Below are 26,680 nucleotides of genomic sequence, written 5' to 3'. Positions count from 1 at the left end.
CTGGACATATATTTCCACGGCCTACGCATTTGCCTATCTCCTCCGTCAGTTCTTCAGCTACGGCTACGCAAAGTAGCGCGTTCGAAAGCTACGATTTAGGACTACATTCTGGCGTCGATTTTCAATTTTAGGTATTCTAGTGAGCTCAAAACGCGAAATCCGGGCTTCCAATGGGCGAAATAGGAAAAACCGACGTGGAGTCGTAGCTACCGCTCGTCGCTTTCCAGCGATGTAAGAACCAGACGCATACGAGAAAAACTGGGTGAGGAGATAGAGAAACGGTGCGCGACGAAATCCTCCAGCCTGTCACAACATGTACAAATATGCCGGATCCGGTGGCGGGCGGTGCCCACCCCCAAAATGACGGCAATTGCCGTCATCGGCCCCGTGACGCGCCTGCGGCGCGTCACAAGTTGAAGTCTTCAGCGAGCCAGCTACTTGAGTCTTCGCTGCTGGCCTCTGCCTTGCCGCAAGCGTAGAAAATGTTTTTTCCTCGCTCAGCGACTCTAAGGGCTTATACATCTGGGATCAATCACCACAACCTAGGCGCTTGATGGCCTTCAGCTGTGCCGACCTCTCACAATTCTTTTACACGGCAAAATTCCGTATTCGGGAACGAGCGTACCGGCGTCATCAGGAGCAACGCAGTTGCCCTCGACGTTGCCGTGTCCATTTCCCGCGCCATGTTCCACATCAGTGCCGAGGTCCTTTGGCACCAGAGAGGTGAGTGTGAACAGTGTTGCTCGCTTGGTCCAAGCGAGCAGCCCGTGGCTTGCCACAAACTATGTTACTATCCGTCCTGCATCGATCCTACTCGTTCTGAATAAGTACGTGAACGGCTTCCTTTTACGACTAGTACAGTCAGTGTCTACCCCGCCCTCCTTTGCTGCCACCCCGAACTAACCTCTACCTCGCCACACATGCCAATCCCCACACACGCCAACCCCCCTACGCCAATCCCCTCTGCTGCATCCCCCTCCCATTCCTTTCCCTTCATATCCGACGCGAATTCCTGACCTCTTGTGATAGCGATGCGGAGCTGGTCGCAGCAGCCCCAAGGCCTCATGTTTGACGCAAGGCCGGACCTGCGCTCGACCGAAGGCCACACCTGCGCCCGACCGCAGGGCCACTCCTGCGCTCGACCGCGAGGCTGCTCCTGCGCCTCAAACCAGCTACACATCTTCCGCTTCCCAGCTCGCGTCCAGCGCGCCGGCTTGACGTCCCGCCGTGACAACCACCAACTGCATGCCTGACCGTCCCTTCGCCGCGCTGAACGACTGGGACATCGCCGTCCCTCATCCGCATCCGGATGACTCCTGCACCCTCCGGCCTTTGACCGTGCCCAATGCCTTCTCCGCCATTGAGGTACTTCGTGCTTTCATCGCCGCTGAGATCCGTCGCTGCGCTGCCGCTGCTGACGTCCCTCGCTGCTCTACCGCTGCTCCCCCGCTGCTGACATCCTTCGCTGCTCCACCGCTGCTGACTTCCTGCCTGCATCTCCTATCATCGAGTCCTGCGACTCGGGCGCCGACACTGATCCCCGCTTCTACCTCGACCGCCCCGCGCCCGTCTACCACCACGACCTGGAAGCTCTCATATGGATCTTCGTCTGGGTGATGTGCTGCTACGACGGCGGGCTCGCAGTGGACTGCCACGACGGCCAACCGCGACTCAATCCCCTACCCCAGCCGTTCGCGGAGTGGATGTTGAGGGGCGACTCGCACGAGTTCGTGGTCAGCGCTGACTCGCACAAGCTCCTGGCCAGCGCTAGGAGATGCCTCGAGAGCAAAGAGTCCTTCCTCTCCACGGTCACGATGTGGAATGGCCGCGAGCCAGCCACGGTGTGGGGAGCACCGGCACCGACGTGGGGAGCGCCGATACCGACGTGGGGAGCGCCATTACCAATTCGCGACCTGCTCTTCGCGATGCCTGCCAAACCGTCCACGATCTGGACGGCAGCGAGTGCGATGTGGGAGATCGCGGGTCCTACTAGGACGATGCCTGCGGATGAGTTGGATGTGGCGGTAACGCCATATGCGCTCGCTTTGTGCATGCTGTCGTACACAACAGGGCGCATCGGAGAGCGAAGCCTCGCCTTCGCGCGCTCGAGGTCGCAGGGGTGCATGGAAGACCGTTGGCCGCGCATGGAGCGGGACGACTGCAGCGAGAAGAACGCGGAGGGCGATCTGAGGAGTCACTACGTCAAGAATGCCTCGGGGATGGCGCGCAAGGACGATGCGCTGGGCAAAACCTCTGCTGACGACCCCGGGAAGGTTTGGATTGACTTCGAGGATAAGATCAGTGAGGGGGACTCCTGTTTAGCGATGATGATTATGCTGATATTCTGCCTAGGCAAGTGTGTAATGGTACAGGACGATAGCTTTCGCAGCGTCCTGAACGACTGGGATCTCGCGGGCGACCCCTCGGACACTGCCCGCACGACACCCTTGATGCCGTGCGGCACGCCCCCGTTCATGGCAGTGGACATGCTCGAGGAGGACGCACTCAAGGGCAAAGTCCAACGCCTCTACCGCCACGACCTCGAATCGCTCTTCTATGTCCTCACCTGGGCTGCGTGCTGCTACAAGGACGGCCGACGCCTCGATCCCTTGCCAAGGATGTTCGAGAAGTGGGCCCTGGGCAGCCTCTCCATCCGTCCTCAAGACTTCATGGCGCGTTTGCTGGCCTACGAGGACCCGCATCCCCTGCAGACGTGCCGCGACAGCAAGTTCTCTTTCATCGCCGGCGGGCGTCAATGGCGTGAAGACATCCCGTGGCGCGAGCTGGGGTACATCGCAGAGGGGTTGCGTTTTTTCTTCATGGGGGAGGAGACTGCGCGGTGGGCTGTCTGGGATCGGCCGGCGGGGAGGGCCATTCAGATGGCGGAGTTTATGGCTCTTATTGAGGGGCGGGAGCCGCCGCCGCGCCCGCAGGAGGCGGACGAGCCTGAGAAGATGTGGGAGGGGTTTTGCGCGGCTGTGAGGGAGGTTATTGAGGATATCATGATTATGGTGTCTGATAGCAACGCTCGCCTATAGCTACAGCAGTACTCGCCCATAGCAACACTCGCCAATATCAGTACTCGTTAGTGCAAGCTCCTTCACTGCGCTGGGAGGCATGAATATTCGCTCTGGGATGGTCTGCAGGTGAGTTAGGTGCGTGTTCGTGCCTCGACTGCATGTTAACCCATCATTCTGCGCTGGTCATGTCCTCGTGCGATACGTCCTCACGCCGCATGCGAGGCGCACGTTGCCCTCGCGCCGTTTTCGCGCGCCAGGCTGCGAGAGACCGCCATCCCCGCCTACGACCGGTCGCCATCCCGCCCATGGACGTGTCTTCTCAAATAACGGCTGGTGCGGTACTGAACGACTGGGACTTCGCCCCGCCCTTCGCTTCCCGCGCATCGGGCCCCGCTGCCGACCCGCGCCTCCCTCCGCCCGCCACCGACCCGCGCCTACCCTCGCTCCCCTCACCGCCCAGCATCACTTTCGCCGCCATCGACGTCCTCCAGTACGCGTTCACCGGCGAAGCCGAGCGTCCGTACCGGCACGAAGTCGAGCATCTGTACCGGCACGACCTCGAAGCCTTCATCTGGGTCTTCACCTGGGTCGCGTGCTGCGTCGAGGATGGTCGGCAGCTCGATCCCTTGCCCGAGCGATTCCAGGACTGGGTATCGGGGATCGTGAAACGTTGCCAGTACGCTAAGCTCCATTTTTACTTCCTCGGGCACAGGGATGCAGGGCCTACCCCGACATGGGCGGCAGAAGGCAGGCTCACGGATGCCCTGCGACTCTATTTGATAGGGGTACAAGACAGACAGATCAAATTAGAGCTCGATCTGATGGACGCTGCTGCTCCGGAGGAGGAAGATGTACCAGGAGGACTTGAAGATGTACCAGAGGAGGACTGGAAGGAGTTTCGGCAGTTTCTTCGGAAGGCGGGCGAGAAGCATCCCGCTCTTGGTCATCTTGTCGCTTTGGCTGCTGATTAGCGGTACGTCAAGTTCAGGTTCACGTACTACACTGTGTAGAGAAATGTTGCATTGTCGTCCATGGACGCGTTGTTCTTTGTCTTGCCTTCCATGATTTCTTGACCGCGGGGATATGTCGTGGACGACGCTTATGTATCGATGCGCACGAGTACGTACTGTTAACATCTTGCAATGAATTCATTGTGCGTTACACTAGATCCCAACAAGCGAAACCACCACCTTCCCCTCCGCCGTATCCCACCCGCCCTTCAGCATGTCCACAAATGCCTGCGGCGCCGCCTCCATCCCCTCGTATATCCGCTCCGTGCTCTTCAGCTTCCCCTCCACGAGCATCCGCGGCACGTCCTCGAGGAACTTGCCCATGTACTCGCCGGCAATGTAGGGCGCGAGGAAACCCGAGACGGTGACGTTGCGCTTGAAGATCATGTCGGTGTTCTGTAGAAAGGGAAAAATAAGTGACGGAACCGGGGCAATGATAGCAAAGCCTGTTGGGCGCATCGGGAATACATAGCAGCGGCGGGACTCACCTTGATACCGAAGCGATCCTCGGGCGCGACGTTGTACTCAGCGACCTGGCCGCAGATGATGACACGTCCGAATAAGTTCATGTTGTCAAACGCTGCCGCGAGAGCCTCCGCGCCGACGTTGTCCTACAAGGGGGTTAGTCACGACGTTTGGCAAGGAACTGTTTTGGGTTCAAGCAGACGCACGTAGTAAACATCAAGTGGCCCATGCTCCGCCAGTACCTCGCTGTACGCATTCTTCTTGTAGTTGAACGGCACATCGCATCCTAGCGAACGCATATATTCGACTTTGGCGTCCGAGCTGTATGTAATGGGCGGTCAGCACTGGAGTATGCAGAGCACGAATGCTTGCGTGGGCCTACCCCGCAGAAGCGATCACTTTCATCCTGGATGGCGCGATGAGTACACTGCATGCAATACCGGACTACTATGCGAGGACGCACCCATAGAGCTTTGCAAGCTGGATGACCAAGCTACCAATGCGCAGTCAAGCCTCATTTCAAGCCGTTCAGGACTCGCACCCACCTTCCGACAGCGGATGCGCCTGCGGAGACGAACACAGTTTCTCCCTAGAAAGACGATTATCAGCCGCCGTCGACTGGAATTTGGAACGTAGAGCGAACCTTCTTCGCATTTGCGTACTTCTTCCAGCTGACGTACGCAGTCATGCCCGGCGAGCCGGCCACACTGCAGTACTTCGACAGTGGGAAAGCGCCCTTCGGGTCAGGGATCTGCGAAAGGCATGAGCAGCAAGTTCGTAGTCAATAGATGTCAACGGCGCTCACCTTCTGCGCACCACCAAAATCGTCCATGTTTGCAGTCCACCATGGCCACTCCGCAGGGTTCCAGTTACGGCGGGCTATGTTCTCATTGTCAACACACGAATGCCGAATTCAAGACAAAGGCTCGAATTACCCTCCATATACGGCTGGACCGTGTAGAGTTCCCAATGCGACGCGCCGTAGACAAAGTCGCCTGGCTTGAACTCGGGCTTTTCAGAGCGCATGATTTGCATAACGCAGAGGCCAACGACGCTGAGGGTTTTTGGTCAGAAGGACCGCATGAACCGTCGCGTACACATTATACTACTCACGGTGCGCCCGCCAACATGGGGCTACTGTAGCTCGCGATGTGCTCTTCGCGCATTCTCTCTCGCATGTAGGGCTCAGGGCTGTAGAGAGGTGTGTGTCAGTCACGGCGGGCTGACGGTCACGGTTCAAGAGGGGCTCACCTCAAATACAGAACCTTCGTCAGAAAGCCGCCATTCAGCGGTACAGTTTCCGGGTCGATGGTGCGCGAGTTGTCGTAGATGAGGTGCTCGCCGACAACAGGCCATGCTCCCTGAGGGATCGGCTTTGCGTACACCACACGCGGATTCGGAACGGGAACCATGTCTGGTTTGCTCTGTTGAAGGTGCAGTGGTCGGGGTGCGTATGATACTGTACGGTCGTGGACTTATGTTCTCTATTCCCCATATATATCCCTCAAAGATCCGAGTCGGAATGTGCTGGAGAAAAGGATTGCGAGTCAGTAGGAGGCGAGTCGGATCGCACTTTTGTGGCAAGTACTTCCGAGTCGACTCGGTCTTGCGATCCTCAGTCCCTGAAACGATGCCGACTCGGCCATGATCCTAAAAGGTCTACTATTTGCACGAGTGAGCATCAGATAGTCGCTAGCGACACTCTTGCTTGTGCGTGAGAGTAGGAGGCAAGCCTGTAGAGCCGCCGTCGAACGTGGGAATATCCTTTTGTGGCGTTGGCTCGTCTTGCGGCAATCGCCGCATCACCGTGAACAGGCGCTCAACAACACCCATGAGGGGGACGTATGTATGATCAATACACCACGGCTGTCATACTCGGTATCTCTCTTCGCCGTCTTGGAAGAGCTCACGCTCCGGATGTTGAAGTCTATCGGGTGCTTGGCTTGATCACAACTGAGCATACGAGGCCGCTGCAGGAGTTGCGCGCCATGGAATTCGTAGATGCTTGGATTCTTCGGTGCGCGGAGGGTACGTGACTTTTGCGCCGTCCTTTGTACGCTTCGGCTGATTGCTCACCAGCTCATGTCCTCAACTGGACCAACGGTCTTCATCACCAGGATCCAAGCCTGAATAATCTCACGTATTGGCCGCGCGAAGACAACATTTGCGCGGCGCTGAACGACTGGGATCTCACAATCGACTCGGACGCAAGAACGCCCCAGACGCGCACAGGCTTAGTAAAGACTGGCACGGGCCCATACACGGCCACCGATCTGCTCACCCCGGCTGCAATGCGCGGTGAAGTGCAGCATCTCTATCGACACGATCTCGAGGCCTTCTTCTACATCTTGATCTGGGTGATTTGCTGCTACGATGAGGGGAGGCGCCTGGACCCTTTACCGAAAGTATTCACCACCTGGACCCACGGTACCAGGACAGCGTGCGCGCACGGTATCACGTCAGCGTGCGCTGACAGCAAGAACACCTTTCTCGCTAAAGGATGGCTGGAACTCACACCGATAGCGTCTTGGGGCAAGCTGGCATACTATATCGCGGACGAACTGAGGCCATACTTTTATAACTTTTATCGCGCTACCTCCGAACGAGAAAGCAGATGGGCGAGCGAGAAGGCTGCAGCCATGTTCGAAGGCAACGAGCCGCCCATCTTGGACCGCGAGCTGGACGAGCCGAGGAAAGTATGGGAGGAGTTCTGCACCATAGCGAAGAAGGCCATCGGTCGTACAGTGTCTGCCCAGCGGCACCAGCTTCCGCCAAAGCTTGGCTCTCTCAATGATGGCTAAGTGATTGAATCATTTCCATGTATCTCAATGATATATTTCACTGTAATACACGCCAGAATATGCTGGATTTTCGGCAGTGTAAGTCCTCTTTCATTTCTCCCCTCCACATCGTCGATGATGCATGCAGAGCGACCAGGTCAGTCAGTATCTGATCCAAGGTCCCTTCCTTGTGATCAAGAGTTCCAGAACCAGCATTTACCTCAGAGTCAGTAGTGCGAGCTGCTGGAAGAAGAGCCAAGCCTGAGAACGCCGCAGTCGAACCAAAGTCGAACGAGGGAATGATCATTTGTGGCGTTGAACATCACTTACGGCAATCGCCGACATCGAGCGCTCGACCACAACACCCATGCCGTCTCTCGCGATCCCGTCGCTTGCCAATGTCTGCGCCCTCAACGACTGGGACATATCATCAAGTCTCTATGAACCCGGGCAATGCAGGCGCTTTGGCACGGTCGAATTTATGGCTGTCAGTCATCTTACCGCTCGAGCGAGCCGTCTTACCGCCCGAGCGCGCAGTCACCCCAGCACAATCCACCACCTATACCGCCACGATCTCGAAGCCCTGATCTGGGTCCTCGTTTGGACGATCTCCTGCTATGCAGATGGAGAGAAGATTCACGCCTACCCTCCTATGTTCAGTGAATGGGATGCAAACAAGCCGACTCTGTGCGGTATCACGAAGGGCGCTTTCTTGTTCAGCGGCACTCGTGTCACCCCCACCGCTGTATCATGGGAAGCGGAGGTCAGATTGGCAGATTATTTCCTCATCCATCTGGTAGAGATATGTGCGGCTGCGTCCATTCGCGCCCGATTAGCGCAGGCCGTATCGCTCACTGGCATGGCTGAGCCTGGCAGTGGCGAGGTGCCATGTGAGGCCGATGAGCCCGGGCAGATTTGGGCCAAAGTATGGTCGAATATACACCGATTTGAGAAGTTGCGCTATATCTTACCGTACATCCCCAAGGTTTTGCCCGCTATGCCGTAGCACCATTTGTCCTCTCAACCGCACATCTCATACCGACGCGTAGGCTCTGCCTCCACATCTCTCTTTTGCTATCGGTATCGTGACGGGCAAGTTCGTCTGTCAACCCTTCTCTAGGCATAGCAATTATTTGCATGCCCCGCTACGACTTTGAGGCCTCGATTTGGATGCTAGTATGAGCATATTCATATGTATATTCCGAGGAGAACGACAACTTACAATGCGGATGCAGCAGAGTCTAGTTCGTCGACTGGACACACACGGATCCGCACCCCAAGCATACGCCGTCAGCTCTCTTCCTGCTTGACGGAAGCATCAGTTCGCGACGACGTGTACTCCTCTGCCTTGACCGAGTCGTCCTCTGCATTGACCGAGTCGTCTACTTCCTTGAGCGAGTCGTCTTCTTCCTTTAGAAAGGCGCCTCTCGACGAGGAGTTGACGCAGACAGTGGAGTCGCCAACTGGTGGCTTAAGATCCTCCGCAGGCATAAGCTTAAGATCCTTCACAGGCATAGGCTTGAGATCCTCCGCAGGCATCGCTAGTAGGCCTGCCGGGAGCGGTTCGACCTTCATCTTTGCGTCGACAAGGTCTGCCTTCATCGTCCCGTCGACCACCTCCGCCTTCATCCCCGCGTCGACCGAGTCCGCCTTCGCTCGCAGGATCTCGATCTCCGCCTCCAAGCTGCGCGTATCCACCAACGCGAACGCAGAGGTATCCGACCGGCCGGCCTTCGAGTCCTCCACGCACGTCTTGAGGTCGGAGAAGGCCTTGATCTTGGCGGGCATCTGGGCAAGGTGTAAGTCGGCGATGATGGGAGATGCACGCGACATAGTGATCGGAAGAGCATTCGTGAACTAGCTAGTATAGGTCAGGAAGTGGAGGTAGTAAGGCAGGAAGACAAGTATGGGTCAAGAAAGACGCGAACACGCACCCCGTAGTTGGCCACCCGGCCTGAAGTCGAGCCCATGATGAAGAACAGCGTCTCTCGTACACTGCCGGAGCCTTCCGCGTGTACAATCTTGTATGGCTCGAGCCCGTGCCGTGGAGGCGCGTTCTTGCGCTTCGCAACGCGTGGCGGGATCTTGGAGGGACTGCCTGACGAGGGCATGAGGTGAGTCTGAAGGTAAGTCAGTCGGAGGTAGCGTTATAGCAGTGAACAAGAGGATGAGATGGGCTCCAGGACGGGCGAGCGAAGCTTTGAAGGAAGGTGAAAAGTATCTCCACATACCTTAACCACCGCTTCGTACATGATGTCTGCGATCTGGTTACCCACATAGCAAACCACGCGTGGTCGATAGCGAGCGGCTTTGGCGAGAACAGTAGCAGCGCCGGCGCGCATTTCGGCTGCGGAGAGTTCATTGGCCTGCAATGTGAGTCAGTTGTTGCATTGGTTGAGGTGACCAGAAAGACAAAGAGCAAGGGGGAAGGATGGAAGTACTTACCGAATTCGTCGGTCGAGTGACCAGGTTCGTCTGTGTTCTCATGAGAGTTTGGGCGCGTAAGCGGACCGGTCGAACGCACCAGTCCTAGAGAGAATCGTTCTGGCATTGTACCGTCCTCTGACGGGTGCAAAGCCTTCTCGGCCGTTGTAAGACCTACGAGGAGCATATGTCAGGAGTGTAAGTGTACAAGAGATGCGGACAAGAGTGTACCCGACCCATGAAGCGAACGCCAGAAAGCGTTGGTAGGGTTTCCAAAGTGGTGACCTGTCTCTGCGGACATCTCGCCAGGGCTGAAGGTTGCCGTTGGGACGCAGTACACAGCAAGGAGGGCAACGGACGTACTTGAAGCCGCAAAACATCACTTCATCTTATTCAGTATAGGACACAGAGTCGGACAGACGGGACGTACCGTCTAACTCATCAATGAGGTGGTCCGGCAGAGGGGAAAGATGGGCATAGGTTTCCGGGGGCGCATATCCAGCCTTGGCTTTCTTCGCGGGCGAGGCATGGTCTTCTTCTGTCTTCACGCGCTTGCGAGATATGGTAGAGGGTGTGCGACGCAGGGGCGACTTGGTACGTAGGTCCTCTTCCTTCTTAACGCGCTTGCGCGATGACGACGAAGTTTTGGGTTTGACTTCATCTTCCTCCTCCTTCAGTCGGCGTTTCTTAGATAAAGATGCTGCCTGAGGCAACTCGTCGTCATCCTCATTGTCGGAGAGGATATCGTTGGTTGCCCACCGACGCGGAGTTGGTTTTCGTGACGAGCGACGAAGGGTTGGAGGCTCCGAATTCGGACTAGCGAATGCGAAGGAAGAGAGCTGCGTCCGAAGTCTGGCTTCTGGTGACTCTGTCTTCACTTGGGGTTCACTGTCTGCGAGGCCAGAGGACATGGTGGAAGGACGCAAGCACTTGAGCAACCCCACGGGCGATCAAGCGGAATCAAAATGCGGACCGCAAGTCCGAGCCATTGTACTCTTCTGTACTCCCGGAAAAGGCAGCTGTTGTTTTGTCCCGTTGAGGCAGCTGACGCGTGACGTCAACGTGATGCGACGCGCTTGTTGACTGCCACCATCATGTCCGACATCCCATCGTTACACGAGCTCGAGGCTGCGGCTCGTGACATCGTCCGCAAGGCTAAGAAGGAGGGCAGGCTGCAGTGCGCTTACTCTGTCTATGGATGGCCCGACATCACTGACATGTCCCGCTCTCACAGTGAGGTTACGCCCAGTAGCGTACGACGCGAGATTGAGAAGCAGTTCGACCTCGAACGGGAAGTCCTCGATGATGACGAGTACAAGAAGCCATTGAAGAAGGTCACGAGGGATACTGCTGTGCGTGACCCTCTGTCTCTGTCCGGCGGCTACTCATGAGAGGTTTAGAAGGAAGATGACGATGAGGAAGAGGAAGAGGCCGCGCCTTCGCCCAAATCCAAGCCTGTGTCCAGATCTAAAAGCACGTCCAAACCCAAGTCTGACGCGAACAAGAGCCGAGGCAAGAAGCGCAAGTCGGAGGAGGCTGCTCTGTCCATGGGCGAGGAGGAGGAAGAGGAGGAGGCGAAGCCACGCTCCAAGAGTGCGCGCAAGTTCAAGTCGAGGGTGCGTTTCGAGACCGCCTTCATCTCTCACCGTGCTGATGATACGATCGTAGGACATCATCGTCGACTCTGACGCGGAAGACGCGCCTGCGGATGCTGGCGACGACGACGAGTCCACGAAGGAGAATGGCACGAAGAAGGACATCAAGCCCAGCAAGAAGCGCAAGTCGACCTCAGGCACGCAAGCGAAACCACCTAAGACCGCGAAGGTCGAGCGTTCGCCCTCAGAAGAACCCGAAGAATCGGCGATAAAAGAGGCGGACGACGTACATAACTTATTTCTGGCACTTCCAAACCCGACCCTCACGCTTGACCTGCAGAAGAGCGACTCGGAACTGTCAGTCCTGATTGACGAGCCCCCGAAGCGCAAACGCAAGTCGAGCACGAAAGACAAGGGCAAGGGTACGAAAGAGAAGGCGAAGACCAGGTCAAGGAAATCTGGGCCCGAGCTTAGCAAGGATGAGGAGACGATTAAGCGGCTGAAGGTGCGTCTCACTCTCTCCTGGATGCACGCTCCTGCCCAATATACTTCGTCTCTTGCTTTCTTGAGCTTACGCAACTTACCCAGTCCTTCGTCGTCGCCTGTGGCGTCCGCAAAGTCTGGTCCAAGTTCTTCAAGGCCGAAAACGCGGACCGGCCCTCGGACCAAATCCGCGCCTTGCGCAAGCTGCTCGCCGACCTCGGGATGACCGGTCGGCTGAGCTTGGAGCAGGCGAAAGCGATCAGGGAGAAGAGGGAGTTGGAGCAGGAGTTAGGTGAGTGTCATGGAGAGTCTTCCTTACGTTTTGCAAGGGCAGCCTTGCACTTCAATGGGTAGCATATGTGCACTTCACTAACACCACACTCTTTCAGAGGACGTCCAGCAATTCGCCGCCAAGATGACCGGACGCGCGTCTCGGTCGGCGACCAAGAATGCGAAGGCGGCGAAGGGGGAGTCGTCGGACGAGGAGATGGGAGGCAGCGATGACGAGAAGATCATCAGCGACGAGGAGGCGGTGCCGAAGAGGGTGAGCTGCCTTTGGTTCGGTGTGAGCTACTTAGGCTCTAACATTTACTCCAGCGTACAGCGGCGCGCAGTATTATGGCTTTCCTGGCTGATCAAAGTGACGACGAGTGAAAACGTCGGACTGAGGGAAGGACGCTGCGAGACATGCCTCTGGCGATGATGTCAAGGCCAGTAACCACTATTGGGGTAGTGAGCCGAGGGGCTCACATGCTTGGAAGGGTCCGCCGTTGCGCCCTGCGTATAGGAGAATAATGCATACATTTACTCGTCTAAATCTATCGTCTAATCAATCGACGCAATCAACGTCGAGTCGTCTATCGTGCCGTCATGTTACCCTGTCTATCGTCTAATCATCGTCAGGCCTCACTGCAGCACCTTACTGTTCTTTTCGTCGGGCGAGCCCATTGCCTCTTCCTCGTCCAGTCCCTTCCCACTGTCCTTTCCGCTCCCGCCATACATGCCCGCCTCATACGTCTCGTACACATCGACGAGATCTGCCTCGCTGACGCCGGGCGGTGGCCATATCTTGCTCAGTGCGAGGTGGACGGAACCGCTGATAGCGCAGCCGAGGAGCCAGGAGAGGTAGTAGACGCGTCTGGAAGAGGGGCCGTTAGGGAGGTTCATAAACCAAGATGTGACGAGGCGAACGCACATCCAGGACTCATTGACGACTACCGTCTCCGGTGTCACGTCCGCGCAGAAGCCAGGCATGCTTGGGAAGACGCCCTGCGGGTGTGTATGTCAGTCATCTTGTACTTGCGAGTGCGGTTCGGCGATGAGGGCGTACCAGGACCCATGCGACAGGCGCTCGCCAGTTCAGACCGTGCCAGAACCTGCCATCGATTGGTGAATGATGAAGATCTTCACGGGATAGAGGAGCACTCACCAGTAGTCACTTGCCTTCGCAGGCAAAAACAAGTGCGAAAGTTTCAGCTGCCGGCCTCGCAGCAGGTGGTAGTCGGCCTGATCGATATCAGTCGTTGAATCATCTTCCTCAAGGAAAGACACACCAGCATGATTCCCGACATCGGCCCCAGGAAGACGCCGAAGGCAGAGATCGCAGATATAAAGGAGTTGGCGGTCTGAGAAGGATGGTCATTTGCCGCTAAAAATCCAAGGCACAAGGGAGACAAACGTTAAGGATGCGCCATGGGTTGATGCATATGCCAATGATGGCCACGAGCACGGATCCGCGGCGGATGTTGATGAAGCTGACAGGGAGAAGAACGCACATAAGCGAGGACGTGGGCCTCTAGTAGTGGTAACTCACCGAGGGAACAGCGCAGCCAAGTCCATGCCACCCACTACACCGCACGCAACCACCTGCGAGTGAATTTGTCAGTCATGACTTCCTTCGAGGATAGATGTGCGTACATTGACGCATAGCTGAGACAGGAAGAACGCAAACGCAGCAAAGAACACCGCGGCACGCGCCCCCGAGCCACCATGTCGCTGAATGGCCTCCAAAAGATCGTACAACTTCCTGTCAAGTCAATTGACGTCAGCTTGCTCGCTGTCTCATGGTCAGGTTCAGACTTACCACAGCGGCTTCTCATCCGGGAAGAACCCCTTCGCACACGACGTCGCGAATATACCGAGCACGTTCGAGCCAAAAAGGCAGAGCGGGATGGCGAAGAGCTGACCCCACATCTGATCGCCCGGACGGACGGCGTAACGAGAGAAGTCTGAAGGCAGTGTCAGCGCTAGTATGCGAAGGTGTTGGGTGCATATGCTTACCACTTTGGTACAAGATCTAGTCATGGAGAGCAGGAGTCAGAACAACAAGCATGGGGAAAATGCAGGAAACCCAGTACCCCTCCAGACCAGGCGCCAATATGGCTGACGATCAGCCGGACGACAGTCCATGCAAGCGCTGAGCCTTGCAGATGCCCGACGCCATAAACCGCCTCTGGGTTGTTGTACAAAGGCCCCGGTCCGCCTTGCTTGGCAAGCGCCCAGATGAAGATGGTGATTGCGGCTACAGTCACGATGATGGAAGAGACCATGGCGGGGATGCGGTACCTGCGATAGAGTGGGTAGTGAGCTGCGATGCCATAGCGCGGCAATCCTCGTACTTCTCTGGTTTGAGTAACAAAATCGGGCAGCAAAGCACCCAGAAAATGATATACGCGACTATGCGGCATCGTTAGAACCGATGAGGACGTATCAACGACAGAGGCACACCGAACTCGTGCGTCTTCATGCCAATGTTGGGCGGAAAAGTGTTCTTCATGTTATAAAAGCTTGCTGGCGATGAAGTGAGCCCTTCGTACTAGTCAAAAAAATCGGAACACAAACGCCAAATAGCTCCAATCATGTTCTTGACCATCTGTCCGCCGTACCAGCCCTGAACGCCATACCAGCAGCACGATAGAATGATCCGAGCGACGAGAGGGACACAAGCTCCGCGTCTGAAGGAAGACAGTCAGGATCCTAGACCGAATTCTGCGAGGAGTCTGCCAAGCGGCTGAGAAGACGTACATCCCCCAAGAACTACGGTTGATTACGGCCTGGTAATTGTCAGCAACTGCGACAAGGGGCAGGCGAGCTATGCACAGACAAATGGGATGTGCCACTTTCCACCCCCATGACCGCTCATGACCAGTAGTAATGTGACGCTAGCACGAACAGTCAGCGCAGCATTTGAGTTGAACGAGTCCCAGCTTACAGAACCGTTGTGACAGCGTGGACTGTCCGAAAACTGGATCAGCGGCAGCCACGAAGGATAGCTTAAGAGTCAGCTTGCCTGCTAACGCCTGTCCAACGCTCAGGCCTAGTGCCACTAAGTGGGATCAGCATCACAAAACGCTCTAGTCATCGAGGTGAACTCACAACTGGAGGACCCGGCGCCCCATTCTGCAATGTTGATAGCTAAGAGGGGAAAGAATTCATTTAGCGCAACGTTCAAGTTACCAGGACCCACTTACAGGTAGCCATCCAGAAGAAGACGAAGATCCTCTTACTCCATGTCCGACGCGCAGGAGGCAACGGCAGGATATCTGCATTTTGGTATGCCGAGGAATCTGATGACACCTGCTAGTAATCAGTTTCCCTATCGTCCCTTCTTGTAGCGACACCGACCTGCAACCAACTGGTGATCTTCGACATCTCGGCAAGTCGCCCCAGCGGCTCGTTCAGTGGGTCGTGAAGGTGATGATTAACCTCTTCAAGGCCAGCGAGGCTTTCCCTCTTCGCCGATCGATGCGATTGAGCCTGTGGGGCACGACCGGCAGATGGATGTCGCTAGCAAGGTGGCATCGAGTGCTCCCCAGCCCCAGCGCCCTGGGTCCAAGCCTTCACAAAAATGATGGGGCGGCGTTAGCATGCTGAATCGGGAAGGAGCGTCGGCCGAAGTGCGGACATTAGCGGGGTCGCATGCGGAGTTGAACTTGGTGGTCGAGTGTGAAGTGACCCGTCTGCAAGCTTGCCAGACAGATGCCTCGTGATGGTAGAACGCTGCAGCTTGAAGGGTTACCAGACAAGACACGAAACGCTCACCTTCATACATATCATCATACAGCGAGCAAAGCCAGGCGTGGACTTGGGGTCGTAAATACGACACCGCGTGTATGCACGTCTTACTGCCCGAAGGGCAGGTTATGTTTACACTGTGGCATTCATTCCTTCTTCTAATCGGCACACAATGTATCCTACTCCTCACCCGCCTTCTGCATCCCATCCCGAAAGCTATCCGCGCGTAATGTCATCAGCTCCTTGCCGAATGCGGCGTCGAGGATCTCTGGGTTCGTGAAGGCGGAGTTGACGTCGTCGATATACTTGTCGTCGTACGTGAAGATTGAGGTGCCTTGGTCGCGTCTTAGTTGGGGTACGACTACCACGAGGATAGGGAGGACGTACCGTTGCGATTCGCGTTGGTGGCCATCTCGCCTGCGACAAGGCCGATTTGGGATGTTGGGGTCATCGGGATATGCGCCCAGTTTTCTGGATAGGTCTTGGCCATGTTGAGGACGAAAGGCGTCGCTGTCATGGAGCTTTAGCGCCACAAGCCGGATAGCGCACCATCTGCGAAGCACTCACCAACAAACCATGGCGCAAGCATATTTGTCCGCACGCCGATTGACGGTGTATACTGCGACAATCCGCGCATCAGGCCGACGATCCCGTGCTTGCTCGTGCAGTACTGGTATACGCCCGTGTCGGTGAAGTACGAGTAGTATGACCCACAGAGCGTGATTGAGCGGTTGTCCGTTGATGCGCCCGTGCCCTCGCCGTTTTGTTGTCGCCGGAAGTAATGGAGGGCGGCCTTGACGGTGTTGAAGGAGCCAATGACATGGGAGTTGATCACGTCGTATTTGGGAGCTTCCAAGCGACCTTCCGAGTCAAAGGTGTCGTCGAAGACATTCTTGGGCTCTACGGCACCGGCCATGATGAAGACATGATGGAGGGCACCGTACTTCTCCCAGGCGCGCTCGAAGACGGAGTACGTGGATGACCAGTCGGAAACATCTGCGGCGTACGCGATTGCTCTAGACGGACGAGGGAGAACGGAGGAATATTAGAATGATCGCTTCGGAAGAGGGATGAGGGAAGATTGCTGCGCACCCTGTTTCTTGCGCGACTTGCTCTGCCGATTCCTGATTGAGATCGGCAAGGACTACGCGCGCACCAAGGTCCGAGAAGTGCTTCACAATGCCGTGTCCGAGGCCAGACGCGCCTGCACTTCACTTCAGTGTCATCCACCTTGAGCAAACGGAAGACCTACCACCAGTGACCACGATAACCTTGCCCTCCAATGATTCCCTTTGGGCATCCACCTTGAACGCGTCCGTGATGCTACGCGGCTGAGCGACGCTGTAGTCGCGTACGCCCGTCCTTCCAGCGCGAGTCACGCGTGAAATAGAGCGCACAAAGGGAGTAGACCGACGAGCAAGGCCGAGCATGATCGTAGAGGGCAAGGGAGACGATGTAACAGAAAGCGTACGGAGCACGCCAAACGCCCGCACGCTAGCCAATTACCAACCGAGATGGGACCTGAGCCGGAGGTGCATGATGTGGATTGGTGAGGCTGAGATAAGAGAGGCGCAGGGAGGCAGACATTGGCGGCGAAGGAGACCAGAAATTCGAGGTGAAGGTCGCGTTCAAGAGGTCTGTGGCGCGTTTCCTTGGCGCTTCCGTCACATCCAGTCGCGCCACGCGCGATCGAAGAGAGGGTCCGGAATCGCGGACCGGGAGTACCTCTGGGGCCTGACGCGGACGGGCTGCCATGAGCGCATCAATGCTATACACCATCCTCGATCTATGCTACAGTATACATCGTATATGCCAATGAGAGGGACCAAGATGAAGAGTTCGGATGAGGCTGGTCCCAGTGATCCTCAACTTGAAGGGTTCAAAATTTACAGGATCAGCTTGCCCCTTGGAAGAACCTGACACCTTCGCCATCCGCGACGGCAATGGGCTGCGCGCGCCCTGACTTCGCCAATATGCTGATCGCCTTCTTGAGAAGGGGCAGGGGTATGCCGCTCAAGGACGATTCGACCGGCGGTTCCATGATCTCGTAGAAAGTCATGATGGTCCCGAGCTGGCCTGTCGACGCGACCTGGTAGGCAGTGAGCATGAGTGTTCAGCATAGAGCTGGACATTTCGGTTATTACCCATTGGTGAAGCTCTTCAGCCCACTCCTCAGGTGTTCTCCAGTAGATCAGCGCGGCACGAGTCTGCTTTGCAGGCTCGTACGCGGCCTGATTTCGGGAGACCATGCTAGCAAGGATTCTCTCCAAGTGAGATGGTGGTAGTCTTCCTGAAACGGTGTAAGGTTAAGAGATTTAGACTGAATTGACATCTGAACTTACGGTTGATGCGTTCATTCCTGAGGATCTCGTCCCAATCGCCGCCAGGCGCCTCCGCATCCTCAACGCGCAAGGTAAAGAGTCTTCTATGCCGTGCATAGGTCAAAATCAGTCTGCTCCACTGCTCTGTGACCGCCGATTCCGATGATGGGTTCGGCTGCTGCCTACGCGCTCGTCAGCAGGTGACGTGAGCCTGCAAGGAGACGGCTGACGTATAGAAAGGTGGGAACGAGTGTATCGATGGCAGCAGAAAGCCTGAAGTATGGGTTCAGATCAAAAGAGCTATAGCGGGGCGTTCGCCTGACCTGAGGGTGTCTCGTGAGTGCGAAGAGCCATGAGAGTCACGGTTGAGTTTGATGTCGGACTTTGCCGACGAGGGCCAAACGCCACAAACCGGGCTGCAAGATTCTCACACTCAAGGTTACAGTATTCTCAAAGGAGTTGGTCGCTATGCCAGTTGTCGCAGGCGTACATCTAATGAGAAGCATGTACTGGGATAGAAGATCACTCGTAAATGTTACACAAACCGCGTTTAATAGATACTCTATCTAGCTGCTCGAGTGAGTACGATGGGCAGCTGGGACTTCTGCGGCGCATCCTCGACGTACGCCGAAGAGATGTTGGACATGCGCCACCTCACGATCCTATTGCTCGGTGACAGCTCAAAAGCGTCGAGAAGCTCGACAAGGGCTACCTCTGGAATCCGTTGTCAGCACCCAATCTGGCTCAAACAATGGCGGATAACGTACTCATCTCAAGCTGTGCAAACTTGAAGCCAATGCATGCCCGTCCGCCACCCAGGAAAGTCATCAGATTGCTGTATACACCTGTTTACTTGAGTCAGCGGCTGACGAGCGCAAGACAAAGAGACAACGATGACATACCGGGCATGTGAGCATCGGCGACGGACTGAGGGAGCGGCGCGAGCCAGCGCTCAGGCTTCCACTCCAGAGCGTCCGCGCCCCACATATCCTTGCTTCGATTGGCGTTGATGATGGAGATGATGATAGGCGTGCCGGCAGGGACATATACCTCCGTTAGCTCACGGCCGTCGACGCCCATTACGGGCTTGCCGAAGGGTAGGATGGCATCCTTCACGGTCCTGATGCATGATGAGCTCGTGTCAGCAAACAAATGGATTGAAAGCGTACTTTCGCAGAAGCTGAGAAGCTGGCGGGTATCTGAAGGTACATATATCAGTGTGAGACGAGGTAACCAATAGATTCAGGACGTACAGCCGGAGCGTCTCTCGCAAGATAGCATCGAGAAGCGGCAGAGATTCTAGTTCGTCGTACGTCAGTACTCCGTACGTCTCCTTCGCCGCGCGTATCTCTTGACGAAGACGGTCTTGCACGTCGGGATGTTTCGCGAGGAGGTATAAGATTCGTGAAAGTGCAGAGGACGTTGTATCCGTCCCGCCAAATATAAGCACACTAAGAATTGCACTTGTCAGCTCTCTGCTCATGCGCGCAAGACCAAGCCACTTACGACATCTGGCCGACTAGCTCGTCCTCATCCAAGGGGTCTTCTGCCTTCATGTTGGCGCGAACTAGTAGCAGCCGGAGGTCAGCTCGGGGATACAGAAATATAGCGAGCGGTACGCACTCAGCAAGCTCATGATGTCCTTCCCCTGGCTGATTTGCTGAGAGACCGCCGCATCGCCAGCGAGCAATGCGGCCTTCTTCTGCGTGTACACCTCCTTCGAGGAGTTCCATATCAGGTTGACCTTGTCACGGATATCGTGGAGGCTGCGCCACGGGACGAAGTTGACGACGGCGCGTCGGAACCACGCCGGACCGAGCTTGTATACCTCGGGAAGGACGTACGTGCGCCAGAAGATCAGCTTGAAGACCGCTTGGCTGAGATGGCGGGAGTCAGTACGATTGTATAGCAACGAGGAAGACAACATCGTACGCGAGCTCCTTGATGCTAGAGGAGTACGGGTTCCCGGGATCGTTCACGGCCAGGGAGTCGAAAGAATAACCAAGGCCGTTGCGTCCGATGAGCTCCAGAGCCGTGCGGCTCATCCAGTGTAATACATCGACTTCGCGAGGGCCATCTTCCGTTATCTCCTCGAGCGTATTCCGGAGCTGGTATCGAACGTTGGCTCGTCTTCGTGAGACGACTTCCCGGCTTAGATGCTTACCTTGCCGATGACTTCCTGGAACATAGGAACTAAACGGGAAGTTAGCTCGGACAGTTTCGAGAGCCCAGTCAGCGGAAGCGCATACTCATGTTTCGCATATGCGCGATGGAAAAGACGGGGTTCATGAGCTTGCGTTGCTTCCTGTGCTTTTCGCCTACGTATAGGAGATGAGCATTCGAGGTGTGGCTGAGAGTAGAGGGAGATGGCTTGCCTAGGGTAGCGGTGAGGCCTTCGCCGAGCAGGACATGATTGGCCCTGTGAAGGCTGAGTGCATGGAAGGAAGGCAAAGGTGAAGAGCGTACGAGGTGAATTGGGGGTGTTCTTCATAGACATCCTGGTCCTGCTCGCGGTGATCAGCGACTTAGAGACTCGATTCCATAGTCCGAACCTTGACAATTATACTATGCAGCGCCTTCGAATCAGCGACATACAGCTGCTTCTCCTGCAAGACTCTCAATTGCAATGTTTGATGAGATGCGAATCAGACATACGCCGAGCAAGCCAGTCGTGCGGACGATAGGCCCGTCTGCATAATTTCTCAGCAATCCTTGACGGCATCAGCCCGCCAGCGGCACTCACATTCCTCGGCGAGCTTCTCGTGGAAGCCCCAGGCATTAGGATGGAATAGCTGGTAGAAATTACCTACAAGAGAGGGGTTATTCTATCACAGAGAGCGAGAGCAAAATAACAACGAACCTGTCAGCAGGGAAGGCGGTGCTGGACCCGGAATATTGTCCAATGGACTCCGCTGCACGTAGCGAGATAGAATACGCCATATAGTGCGCGCGAGAACCAGAGTGAAGGCGGCTAGGGCTACTTTGGCGAGCATCCGGTCAAGGGGGAGGGAGGGGTCAGCTTCGCTGCGCTGAAGCTACTTTTATAGCGTATCGTCGGTGCCGAGCAACGGGGCGATTAGACGCAGGAGGCCCGGTGGGGCGCGAGGACCGACGGGAAGATGCATAGGCGTAGCAGTCATAAGCGCTCGACGCCTGTGCTTCGCGTTTGAAGATCTCGGCGTCGCTGTTGACTTTTATGAGAAGGCCGACGGCGCTCAGGCTGTGGCCTTATCATTGCCAAAATAAGACCGCGCGAGGGGAGCCTGGCGTTCTTTCGATGATCCGCTTCATTGACGATGCTGTCGTTGCCCGGGTTGAGCGCCTGGCAACGATCTGGTCAAGTTTGAGCTGAAGTTTGGGAAATAGCATGACCAAATAGCATCAGGTGATCTTGATCAATCTAGACACACAACTACTGTAGAAGATCGAGCTTGCTTCTATGAAGGCATGAACCAAGAGAAAAGAAGCCTATACTTAGACGTACATTTGCGCAACCAGATATGCATGGTAATACTCACTGATCTACCAGCGAGACGACCACCTTGCCGTTCGCGGTATCCCAGCCACCCTTCAACATATCGACGAAGGCCTGCGGCGCCGACTCTATACCATCGTATATTCTCTCCTCACTCTTCAGCTTGCCCTCCGCGATCATGGGCGGCACGTCCACGAAGAACTTGGGGGCATACTCTTCCGCGAGGTAGGGCGTGAGGAACCCGTTGACAGTCAAGTTGAGCTTGTAGATCATGTCGGTATTCTGGGAAGAGTGCTTCGGTCAGAGGCAGGAAATAAATACGTCGCTAGGGCCGACCTTGATTCCAAATTTGTTCTCTGCAGCGACATTGTATTCCGCGATCTGACCGCAAATAATGACGCGACCGAAGAGGGCCATATTGTCGAGGGCCGCCGCGAATGCCTCGGCGCCGACGTTATCCTGTGAGAAGTCAGAAAAAAAACTCGAAATTTTGGCATGTAGGATGTACGAACATAGTAAATGTCGATAGGTCCATTCTTCGCCAGAACATCCTTGTACGGAGTCGTCTTGTAGTTGAATGGGACGTCGCAGCCGAGTGATCGCATGTATTCCACTTTTGCGTCGGACCTACGTTCTCTAAGCATGTCAAGCACGTGCGTTTCTGGTCGTTCTCACCCTGCGGATGCGATAACCTTCAGGCTGTGAATAGATAGTCAGCGACGAAGTAGGTATGAAAAAAATTGCCTTACCCATCGAGCTTGGCGAATTGGATGATCATGCTAAAACCGTCAATGGAGACTCCAACTGTAGAGCTCGTGTGCTCACCTGCCGACAGCAGACGCGCCAGCGGAAACAAACACGGTCTCGCCCTACTCCTACGTAAGCCAAGACGTTCCCTTGAATAGGAGAATCAGTGAGGGCTTACCTTCTTAGCATCGGCGTACTTCTTCCAACTTGCGTATGCGGTCATCCCCGGCGCACCGCCAAGGCTGCAGTACTTGTATAGAGGGAAAGCGCCCTTCGGGTCTGGGACCTAGAGAGCCCATCAGGATCTCGGCAAAATAGCCAAAAGCAAGGGAATCGACCTTGTTGTGGACGATGAACCCGTCGATGTGGATCGTCCAGGGAGGCCACGAAGGGTCTCGTTCCCGACGCGCTGATTCCGACTTCAGTGGAAACAACAAGGAAGCAGGGAGATAATCACCTTCTACGTATGGTTGCACGGTGTAAAGCTCCCATTGCGAACCTCCGTACAAAAGGTCACCAGGCTCGAAACCTTCCTTCTCCGAGCGGAGGACCTTCAGAACACACAGGCTGACGACACTGACGAAGTCCAAGCGTTAGTCATTACCTTTGACTTCGCTAGAGCGGACGCTCACGGTGCGCCAGCCTTCATCGGGCTGCTGTAGTCGATGATGTTTTCATCGCGCATCCGCACGCGCATGTAAGGCTCGGGACTGTCATGCCACGAAGTCAATACGCACGGACGAGACGGGAGTTGTAGTGCATACCTGAGGTACAGAGCTTTCGTCAGATAGCCGCCGTTCAGAGGCACATTGTCCAGATCGATAGTTCGCGAGTCATCGTAGACGAGATGCTCGCCAATGACTGGCCAAGCACCCTCCGGAATGGGCTTCGCAAACACAACGCGCGGGTTAGGGATGGGGGCCATAGTGGGTGAGAAGAAGCTGGGAGGGAAAAGGTACGCAGTTGAATTCAGTGAAGATCGCTGGAAATCGATGTCGGGTGTTTTGTTGGATCTTTCGCTCACGCGGTGCGGCAGTCGTATTGGTCCTCGCGCTCGATAAGCAGAAACACCAGGGCCCAATTGTCATGGCCACACGGTTAGAGGGTGGATATGAACGTGGAACATGTCCTTGCGCTTTGCAGCGCGAGGCGAAGGTGTGAACTTCCGAACCGTTCAGCCGATCTGTGACCCATGGTGTCACCCATCACTATGAACGTGCCGCCCATGTGTAATTTCGAATTGTTTTCCCTCTAGCTTAGTCGCTACAGACTCGGAGTCGCAGACGGCCAACTCAGTTCCTTCAACGCCAAGCCGCCCTGGCGAAATGAAGCTCCTGTCCCACGAGAACATGGAATGGAAAGGCCTCTCCGCACAACGAACCCTCATGCGATGCCTTTCCCGACACAGCCTGCACCCCGCCATCCCTCTTGCGACGGATCCTCCAGGCCCACGACACGCCCGGCCAGTGATCTCTGGCATACCAGTTGAATTCGCGAAGCTTGGGGCAGCGTTCGGCCATCTTGCGCACGCATGAGGCGAATTCGTTCTCGCGCCGGGACAGCCATAGCTCGTCGAGGTTCACGTCCTCGTCGTCAAGCGTGACTGATCGACCAAGCATGCCCGCGGCCTCTTCGAGAGCATGTTCTACGTCGTCCATGTCGTTGATGTTTTCCGCTACGCGGAACTCTAGAATACCGCGCGTGGTCATCGGGAAGTCTTCCTCCTCGTACAACGCCACGGATGGTTGCTGTCCGTCGTCGAGGACAGGGTCGTCGAAACCCAAGGCGCTCCAATACCTCTGAATGAAACTAAAGACGAAGGTGAAGGTTTCGAGATTTTTCCACTTCGCGAGTTGCTTTCCCAGGTGCTCCTTGTGCGTTCTCGCGTCAGGCCAGGCCACGTACGAGCACATCATCACGTACCATGAAGTCGCTGACGGAGTCGTCTCGAGGAAACATGCGAAAGGAGCGCGAAGGCTCGATCGAGAGTGCCAAGTGTCGTACAGTCTGCATGGACGACATTTTGGGTGGTTTGTCCAATAAAGCCAACAGTGGATCGGCAACAATATTATCTGCGTCCTCGGCCACCTTCAAGGCAAGGGATGTGAGGTTGAACGGCGTGTACGGTCGGAGGCCATTGATGGGCAAAGCCTTCTCTCGCACGAATGCGAAACCGGTCGTCATGACTCTCCTCCAGAGGTATTGGTAATCCCGCGGTGTTCTGGGATGATCTTCGTCGGCGTTCAGGGCCAGCGGCCATTCACATACACGGCCGGAAGTGACATCGAGTATGTTTCCCAGAATACAGCGACTCTTCAAGTCGATGGAGACCTCCTCGAGCGCTTCGTGCGATATGATCATGCGCAAGACGTGCTTCGAAGTGAGAGGCGCCTCGGCGAGGGCGAGAACCTGAAGGACGGGAAACAGCGTAGCAAGCTCCTCCGTAAAGTTTGCAGGGATGCCAACGTCGCCTCGCATATTCAGCGTACGAAGCGACGTACAAGGGCGCACGAGCTTGCTGCGACGTTCGAGGAAATTGACGGGCGGTCCTTGCAATCGTAGTGTCTCGAGTTGGGGAAACGGCATGAGATCCGGGAAGTCGGGGCCAAGCCAGTACATGGAAAGCGTTGTGAGGTGGCGACAGGAGCGAAGGATATGAAGAGTGGTCGTATTGCATCCAATTAGGAAGCACGTGAAGCTGTCGAGGTCCCAGGAGGGCCTGTCCGTGTCAAGGAACTCCCATGCGTGTTGGCTGGCCGCTTTGAATGTAGATTGGTCGGTAGCTGCATCGACTCCGTACGAGTATGTCGCACGTCCAACTTGAAGATGCCTGCGCATGTCTTCAATAGCGGGAGGGTACCTTTCACTGAGTACAGACCTTATGTACCGTCCGTAGTCCTGGTCATCTTGCAATAGCCTGAGGAGCTTGACCAGAGGCCGCGGCTTTAGAGCATACTTTCCGTTCAGGGTAGTGACCGGGATACGTATCCGAAAAAATAAGTACGGCAATGCGAAGTCGTGCAGGCGGCGGTTGACGCGCGACAGGACACCGTACACGCTAAGTCGCAAGGGAAGCCGTTCCCACGCGCCGGCATCGGCATATTCAGCAATTTGGATCAGCACCTCGTTGGAAAGATCGTCGAGCGAGGCATGAGTTCGGGGCATGGACACGAGCGAGAAAAGACGATGGCAGGGCGCGCGATCGGCGATCGCGACACGCGAAGGGCAGTGAATAGCGCGTGATGTCACATTTCGGCAATTACCGTCATTGGACCTACAAGATCCAGCAGCTCGTGGTTCAACTTCGTCGTTGAATGTCCCTAGCAAAAGGATGACACCAGAAGGAGGAATGTGATCGCTGTGATCATGTTCCAGATGATCTTGTGGGACTGCTCAGTTGCTATCTGTCATTAAACAGTGAACATGCGTGTATTTGAGGTCAATTTGTTGCCTACTCCGCGAGAGGTAGAATAGGAAGCCATACTAGCCACACCTCTATCAGCTAGTGGAATTCGTGGCTATGATGAGAAGCAAACATCTCGAGCTGAGCCGTAACATCGACCCGAAGGCTGTGGGACCTCAAAACTGATGATGGGAACGAGCAGCCGAGGTGGTCCCCTAGCGAAGCCCGAGAACACAGTCTCGCACGTTGATAGTAGGAGAGAGCAACGAGGGCCCCCGAGGAGTTGGCCGTGGCAGGACGCGCGAACGCCGACCGATCGGCCTGACAGGAATGGCAATCACCGAGCTGGACCTACATGTTCGAAATCGCCCTGTACTTAGGCCGATCGGCTTACTCAGTATGTAGGACTTGACTCACGGTGATTGAGCAGTCTGCTTACCTGCTTACGGCGAGTGGGAAATCCGAGGACTCTCCAGAAAAGGCCTCATACTACCCAGCGATCTGTCGGGATCTGCATTCCGTTTGAGCGCCAGATGAGCGTCAAAGAGCATGGAATCGGGACGGAAGCTTGCTAATGGTGTACCGTTGGCTTCGCGATTCGATGTGGCACGAGGTATTCTGTAGTGCGCGACCTTTTGATTCCCAAGCAATAATAGACAAAGAGCGTAGGCAATCAAGCGGTGTGGTCACCAGGTTGGCGTAAGGAGCCCAACGTTGGCAGGAGTCCGCTTTACCTGCTCTTGACCAGGGGTTTAGGCGAGCTTCACATGCTGAAAGAAGTGTTCGGGCGGAGCTTGCACAGCGTAGGGGAGTGGGAAAGACTTGGAGGTAGTAACTAGTGTCGTGGCCTCAATGGTAATAGCGCCTGGTCGCGGGTAGCAAGCGTGCGTGTAATTGAGTCAAGTGTCACGCGCGGGGCACCTGAGCGGATGTCACTCCTTCC

At 55.8% G+C, this 26,680-nt stretch overlaps 14 protein-coding genes across 14 annotated transcripts; 5 read left to right on the top strand and 9 right to left on the bottom strand.

The window, feature by feature from the left end:
- Nucleotides 1–360: 360 nt before the first annotated feature.
- On the top strand, nucleotides 361–4,200 carry SCHCODRAFT_02573300 (uncharacterized protein; the record flags this gene model as incomplete). Its single annotated transcript, XM_003033409.2, has 8 exons — nucleotides 361–412; nucleotides 565–723; nucleotides 1,030–1,199; nucleotides 1,512–2,301; nucleotides 2,353–3,011; nucleotides 3,090–3,146; nucleotides 3,278–3,689; nucleotides 3,733–4,200. The coding sequence occupies 8 exons, from the start codon at nucleotides 361–363 to the stop codon at nucleotides 3,798–3,800; spliced, it is 2,367 nt and encodes a 788-aa protein (XP_003033455.1). The 3' UTR covers nucleotides 3,801–4,200.
- SCHCODRAFT_02619735 (NAD(P)-binding protein) lies at nucleotides 4,136–6,210 on the bottom strand. The gene is made up of 11 exons (XM_003032854.2): nucleotides 5,747–6,210; nucleotides 5,609–5,686; nucleotides 5,431–5,549; nucleotides 5,301–5,374; nucleotides 5,139–5,246; nucleotides 5,041–5,084; nucleotides 4,959–4,988; nucleotides 4,878–4,901; nucleotides 4,702–4,816; nucleotides 4,519–4,641; nucleotides 4,136–4,426 (listed from the first exon to the last, which is right to left on the bottom strand). The coding sequence occupies exons 1-11, from the start codon at nucleotides 5,905–5,907 to the stop codon at nucleotides 4,184–4,186; spliced, it is 1,119 nt and encodes a 372-aa protein (XP_003032900.2). The 5' UTR covers nucleotides 5,908–6,210; the 3' UTR covers nucleotides 4,136–4,183.
- A 247-nt stretch (nucleotides 6,211–6,457) lies between these two features.
- Nucleotides 6,458–7,375, top strand: SCHCODRAFT_02677141 (uncharacterized protein). Its single transcript, XM_003033408.2, has 2 exons — nucleotides 6,458–6,523; nucleotides 6,575–7,375. The coding sequence occupies exons 1-2, from the start codon at nucleotides 6,484–6,486 to the stop codon at nucleotides 7,294–7,296; spliced, it is 762 nt and encodes a 253-aa protein (XP_003033454.1). The 5' UTR covers nucleotides 6,458–6,483; the 3' UTR covers nucleotides 7,297–7,375.
- Nucleotides 7,376–7,626: 251 nt separating this feature from the next.
- SCHCODRAFT_02619732 (uncharacterized protein) lies at nucleotides 7,627–8,729 on the top strand. Its single transcript, XM_003033407.3, has one exon. It carries the CDS (start codon nucleotides 7,643–7,645, stop codon nucleotides 8,279–8,281), a length of 639 nt encoding a protein of 212 aa, XP_003033453.1. The 5' UTR covers nucleotides 7,627–7,642; the 3' UTR covers nucleotides 8,282–8,729.
- SCHCODRAFT_02495817 (uncharacterized protein) lies at nucleotides 8,468–9,136 on the top strand (the record flags this gene model as incomplete). The annotated part of the gene is made up of 2 exons (XM_050343030.1): nucleotides 8,468–8,741; nucleotides 8,787–9,136. The coding sequence occupies 2 exons, from the start codon at nucleotides 8,468–8,470 to the stop codon at nucleotides 9,134–9,136; spliced, it is 624 nt and encodes a 207-aa protein (XP_050201260.1).
- Nucleotides 9,137–9,146: 10 nt separating this feature from the next.
- On the bottom strand, nucleotides 9,147–10,000 carry SCHCODRAFT_02497584 (uncharacterized protein; the record flags this gene model as incomplete). The annotated part of the gene is made up of 5 exons (XM_003032853.2): nucleotides 9,147–9,395; nucleotides 9,507–9,641; nucleotides 9,721–9,750; nucleotides 9,800–9,873; nucleotides 9,931–10,000. The coding sequence occupies 5 exons, from the start codon at nucleotides 9,998–10,000 to the stop codon at nucleotides 9,147–9,149; spliced, it is 558 nt and encodes a 185-aa protein (XP_003032899.2).
- Nucleotides 10,001–10,793: 793 nt separating this feature from the next.
- Nucleotides 10,794–12,431, top strand: SCHCODRAFT_01031472 (uncharacterized protein; the record flags this gene model as incomplete). Its single annotated transcript, XM_003033406.1, has 6 exons — nucleotides 10,794–11,051; nucleotides 11,100–11,315; nucleotides 11,368–11,799; nucleotides 11,883–12,069; nucleotides 12,167–12,321; nucleotides 12,375–12,431. 6 exons carry the CDS (start codon nucleotides 10,794–10,796, stop codon nucleotides 12,429–12,431), a joined length of 1,305 nt encoding a protein of 434 aa, XP_003033452.1.
- Nucleotides 12,432–12,581: 150 nt separating this feature from the next.
- SCHCODRAFT_02234161 (uncharacterized protein) lies at nucleotides 12,582–14,739 on the bottom strand. The gene is made up of 14 exons (XM_050342138.1): nucleotides 14,619–14,739; nucleotides 14,505–14,567; nucleotides 14,396–14,453; nucleotides 14,135–14,342; nucleotides 14,058–14,073; nucleotides 13,861–14,005; nucleotides 13,695–13,803; nucleotides 13,591–13,643; nucleotides 13,456–13,531; nucleotides 13,331–13,402; nucleotides 13,207–13,283; nucleotides 13,108–13,153; nucleotides 12,973–13,046; nucleotides 12,582–12,915 (listed from the first exon to the last, which is right to left on the bottom strand). Exons 1-14 carry the CDS (start codon nucleotides 14,647–14,649, stop codon nucleotides 12,684–12,686), a joined length of 1,260 nt encoding a protein of 419 aa, XP_050201259.1. The 5' UTR covers nucleotides 14,650–14,739; the 3' UTR covers nucleotides 12,582–12,683.
- A 1-nt stretch (nucleotide 14,740) lies between these two features.
- SCHCODRAFT_02234160 (uncharacterized protein) lies at nucleotides 14,741–15,558 on the bottom strand. The gene is made up of 7 exons (XM_050342137.1): nucleotides 15,402–15,558; nucleotides 15,248–15,353; nucleotides 15,153–15,191; nucleotides 15,067–15,102; nucleotides 14,989–15,010; nucleotides 14,877–14,938; nucleotides 14,741–14,830 (listed from the first exon to the last, which is right to left on the bottom strand). The coding sequence occupies exons 1-7, from the start codon at nucleotides 15,426–15,428 to the stop codon at nucleotides 14,814–14,816; spliced, it is 309 nt and encodes a 102-aa protein (XP_050201258.1). The 5' UTR covers nucleotides 15,429–15,558; the 3' UTR covers nucleotides 14,741–14,813.
- A 302-nt stretch (nucleotides 15,559–15,860) lies between these two features.
- SCHCODRAFT_02536732 (NAD(P)-binding protein) lies at nucleotides 15,861–17,421 on the bottom strand. The gene is made up of 5 exons (XM_003032851.2): nucleotides 17,044–17,421; nucleotides 16,884–16,995; nucleotides 16,359–16,807; nucleotides 16,179–16,301; nucleotides 15,861–16,125 (listed from the first exon to the last, which is right to left on the bottom strand). The coding sequence occupies exons 1-5, from the start codon at nucleotides 17,219–17,221 to the stop codon at nucleotides 15,971–15,973; spliced, it is 1,017 nt and encodes a 338-aa protein (XP_003032897.2). The 5' UTR covers nucleotides 17,222–17,421; the 3' UTR covers nucleotides 15,861–15,970.
- Nucleotides 17,422–17,540: 119 nt separating this feature from the next.
- On the bottom strand, nucleotides 17,541–18,471 carry SCHCODRAFT_02619719 (ESCRT-II complex, vps25 subunit). Its single transcript, XM_003032850.2, has 5 exons — nucleotides 18,436–18,471; nucleotides 18,343–18,385; nucleotides 18,134–18,294; nucleotides 17,936–18,081; nucleotides 17,541–17,880 (listed from the first exon to the last, which is right to left on the bottom strand). The coding sequence occupies exons 1-5, from the start codon at nucleotides 18,464–18,466 to the stop codon at nucleotides 17,686–17,688; spliced, it is 576 nt and encodes a 191-aa protein (XP_003032896.2). The 5' UTR covers nucleotides 18,467–18,471; the 3' UTR covers nucleotides 17,541–17,685.
- A 150-nt stretch (nucleotides 18,472–18,621) lies between these two features.
- On the bottom strand, nucleotides 18,622–21,333 carry SCHCODRAFT_02619716 (cytochrome P450). Its single transcript, XM_050344949.1, has 16 exons — nucleotides 20,973–21,333; nucleotides 20,856–20,918; nucleotides 20,768–20,802; nucleotides 20,665–20,718; nucleotides 20,579–20,616; nucleotides 20,488–20,531; nucleotides 20,362–20,430; nucleotides 20,277–20,305; nucleotides 20,045–20,220; nucleotides 19,736–19,989; nucleotides 19,619–19,679; nucleotides 19,366–19,563; nucleotides 19,282–19,311; nucleotides 19,015–19,232; nucleotides 18,880–18,957; nucleotides 18,622–18,826 (listed from the first exon to the last, which is right to left on the bottom strand). The coding sequence occupies exons 1-16, from the start codon at nucleotides 21,103–21,105 to the stop codon at nucleotides 18,675–18,677; spliced, it is 1,632 nt and encodes a 543-aa protein (XP_050201257.1). The 5' UTR covers nucleotides 21,106–21,333; the 3' UTR covers nucleotides 18,622–18,674.
- Nucleotides 21,334–21,480: 147 nt separating this feature from the next.
- SCHCODRAFT_02619714 (NAD(P)-binding protein) lies at nucleotides 21,481–23,488 on the bottom strand. The gene is made up of 11 exons (XM_050344948.1): nucleotides 23,099–23,488; nucleotides 22,967–23,044; nucleotides 22,792–22,910; nucleotides 22,673–22,743; nucleotides 22,513–22,620; nucleotides 22,413–22,456; nucleotides 22,337–22,366; nucleotides 22,263–22,286; nucleotides 22,100–22,214; nucleotides 21,924–22,046; nucleotides 21,481–21,869 (listed from the first exon to the last, which is right to left on the bottom strand). The coding sequence occupies exons 1-11, from the start codon at nucleotides 23,257–23,259 to the stop codon at nucleotides 21,627–21,629; spliced, it is 1,116 nt and encodes a 371-aa protein (XP_050201256.1). The 5' UTR covers nucleotides 23,260–23,488; the 3' UTR covers nucleotides 21,481–21,626.
- A 62-nt stretch (nucleotides 23,489–23,550) lies between these two features.
- Nucleotides 23,551–25,513, bottom strand: SCHCODRAFT_02536717 (uncharacterized protein). Its single transcript, XM_050343584.1, has 3 exons — nucleotides 25,213–25,513; nucleotides 24,258–25,164; nucleotides 23,551–24,205 (listed from the first exon to the last, which is right to left on the bottom strand). Exons 1-3 carry the CDS (start codon nucleotides 25,497–25,499, stop codon nucleotides 23,636–23,638), a joined length of 1,764 nt encoding a protein of 587 aa, XP_050201255.1. The 5' UTR covers nucleotides 25,500–25,513; the 3' UTR covers nucleotides 23,551–23,635.
- Nucleotides 25,514–26,680: the final 1,167 nt, after the last annotated feature.

This window comes from Schizophyllum commune (assembly GCF_000143185.2).
Source record: "Schizophyllum commune H4-8 unplaced genomic scaffold SCHCOscaffold_4, whole genome shotgun sequence".
Taxonomy (NCBI): domain Eukaryota; kingdom Fungi; phylum Basidiomycota; class Agaricomycetes; order Agaricales; family Schizophyllaceae; genus Schizophyllum; species Schizophyllum commune.
Note: the sequence above shows the minus strand (reverse complement) of the source record. Positions and strands in the feature narration are given on the sequence as shown.

Excerpts from the sequence above, each read along its gene's own strand:
- SCHCODRAFT_02619735 (XM_003032854.2), bottom strand. The coding sequence starts at position 5,907 with ATGGTTCCCGTTCCGAATCCGCGTGTGGTGTACGCAAAGCCGATCCCT. Across the intron at positions 5,375-5,430 it reads GGTCCAGCCGTATATGGAGG|CCCGCCGTAACTGGAACCCT; the intron begins GTAATTCGAGCC and ends ATGAGAACATAG. Across the intron at positions 4,817-4,877 it reads AAAGTGATCGCTTCTGCGGG|CTCGGACGCCAAAGTCGAAT; the intron begins GTAGGCCCACGC and ends CATTACATACAG.
- SCHCODRAFT_02677141 (XM_003033408.2), top strand. The coding sequence starts at position 6,484 with ATGGAATTCGTAGATGCTTGGATTCTTCGGTGCGCGGAGG. Across the intron at positions 6,524-6,574 it reads GATTCTTCGGTGCGCGGAGG|CTCATGTCCTCAACTGGACC; the intron begins GTACGTGACTTT and ends ATTGCTCACCAG.
- SCHCODRAFT_02619732 (XM_003033407.3), top strand. The coding sequence starts at position 7,643 with ATGCCGTCTCTCGCGATCCCGTCGCTTGCCAATGTCTGCGCCCTCAAC.
- SCHCODRAFT_02234161 (XM_050342138.1), bottom strand. The coding sequence starts at position 14,649 with ATGGTCAAGAACATGATTGGAGCTATTTGGC. Across the intron at positions 13,644-13,694 it reads TGTCTCAGCTATGCGTCAAT|GTGGTTGCGTGCGGTGTAGT; the intron begins GTACGCACATCT and ends ATTCACTCGCAG. Across the intron at positions 13,532-13,590 it reads TTGGCTGCGCTGTTCCCTCG|CTTCATCAACATCCGCCGCG; the intron begins GTGAGTTACCAC and ends TCTCCCTGTCAG.
- SCHCODRAFT_02234160 (XM_050342137.1), bottom strand. The coding sequence starts at position 15,428 with ATGTCGAAGATCACCAGTTGGTTGCAG. Across the intron at positions 15,192-15,247 it reads CTTCTTCTGGATGGCTACCT|CTATCAACATTGCAGAATGG; the intron begins GTAAGTGGGTCC and ends TTCCCCTCTTAG. Across the intron at positions 15,103-15,152 it reads GGGCGCCGGGTCCTCCAGTT|TGGCACTAGGCCTGAGCGTT; the intron begins GTGAGTTCACCT and ends GATCCCACTTAG.
- SCHCODRAFT_02536732 (XM_003032851.2), bottom strand. The coding sequence starts at position 17,221 with ATGCTCGGCCTTGCTCGTCGGTCTACTCCCTTTGTGCGCTCTATTTCA. Across the intron at positions 16,996-17,043 it reads GGTTATCGTGGTCACTGGTG|GCGCGTCTGGCCTCGGACAC; the intron begins GTAGGTCTTCCG and ends AGTGAAGTGCAG. Across the intron at positions 16,808-16,883 it reads CAAGTCGCGCAAGAAACAGG|AGCAATCGCGTACGCCGCAG; the intron begins GTGCGCAGCAAT and ends TCGTCCGTCTAG.
- SCHCODRAFT_02619719 (XM_003032850.2), bottom strand. The coding sequence starts at position 18,466 with ATGGCTCTTCGCACTCACGAGACACCCTCAG. Across the intron at positions 18,082-18,133 it reads CAGGAATGAACGCATCAACC|GAAGACTACCACCATCTCAC; the intron begins GTAAGTTCAGAT and ends ACACCGTTTCAG. Across the intron at positions 17,881-17,935 it reads CTGAAGAGCTTCACCAATGG|GTCGCGTCGACAGGCCAGCT; the intron begins GTAATAACCGAA and ends ACTGCCTACCAG.
- SCHCODRAFT_02619716 (XM_050344949.1), bottom strand. The coding sequence starts at position 21,105 with ATGCTCGCCAAAGTAGCCCTAGCCGCCTTCACTCTGGTTCTCGCGCGC. Across the intron at positions 20,617-20,664 it reads TGCATAGTATAATTGTCAAG|GACCAGGATGTCTATGAAGA; the intron begins GTTCGGACTATG and ends CACCGCGAGCAG. Across the intron at positions 19,312-19,365 it reads TTGCGAGAGACGCTCCGGCT|ATACCCGCCAGCTTCTCAGC; the intron begins GTACGTCCTGAA and ends ATGTACCTTCAG.
- SCHCODRAFT_02619714 (XM_050344948.1), bottom strand. The coding sequence starts at position 23,259 with ATGGCCCCCATCCCTAACCCGCGCGTTGTGTTTGCGAAGCCCATTCCG. Across the intron at positions 23,045-23,098 it reads ACGAAAGCTCTGTACCTCAG|TCCCGAGCCTTACATGCGCG; the intron begins GTATGCACTACA and ends GTGGCATGACAG. Across the intron at positions 22,621-22,672 it reads GGTTCATCGTCCACAACAAG|GTCCCAGACCCGAAGGGCGC; the intron begins GTCGATTCCCTT and ends TGGGCTCTCTAG.
- SCHCODRAFT_02536717 (XM_050343584.1), bottom strand. The coding sequence starts at position 25,499 with ATGCCCCGAACTCATGCCTCGCTCGACGATCTTTCCAACGAGGTGCTG. Across the intron at positions 25,165-25,212 it reads GACTACGGACGGTACATAAG|GCATCTTCAAGTTGGACGTG; the intron begins GTCTGTACTCAG and ends AGACATGCGCAG. Across the intron at positions 24,206-24,257 it reads ACTCCGTCAGCGACTTCATG|GAGCACCTGGGAAAGCAACT; the intron begins GTACGTGATGAT and ends AGAACGCACAAG.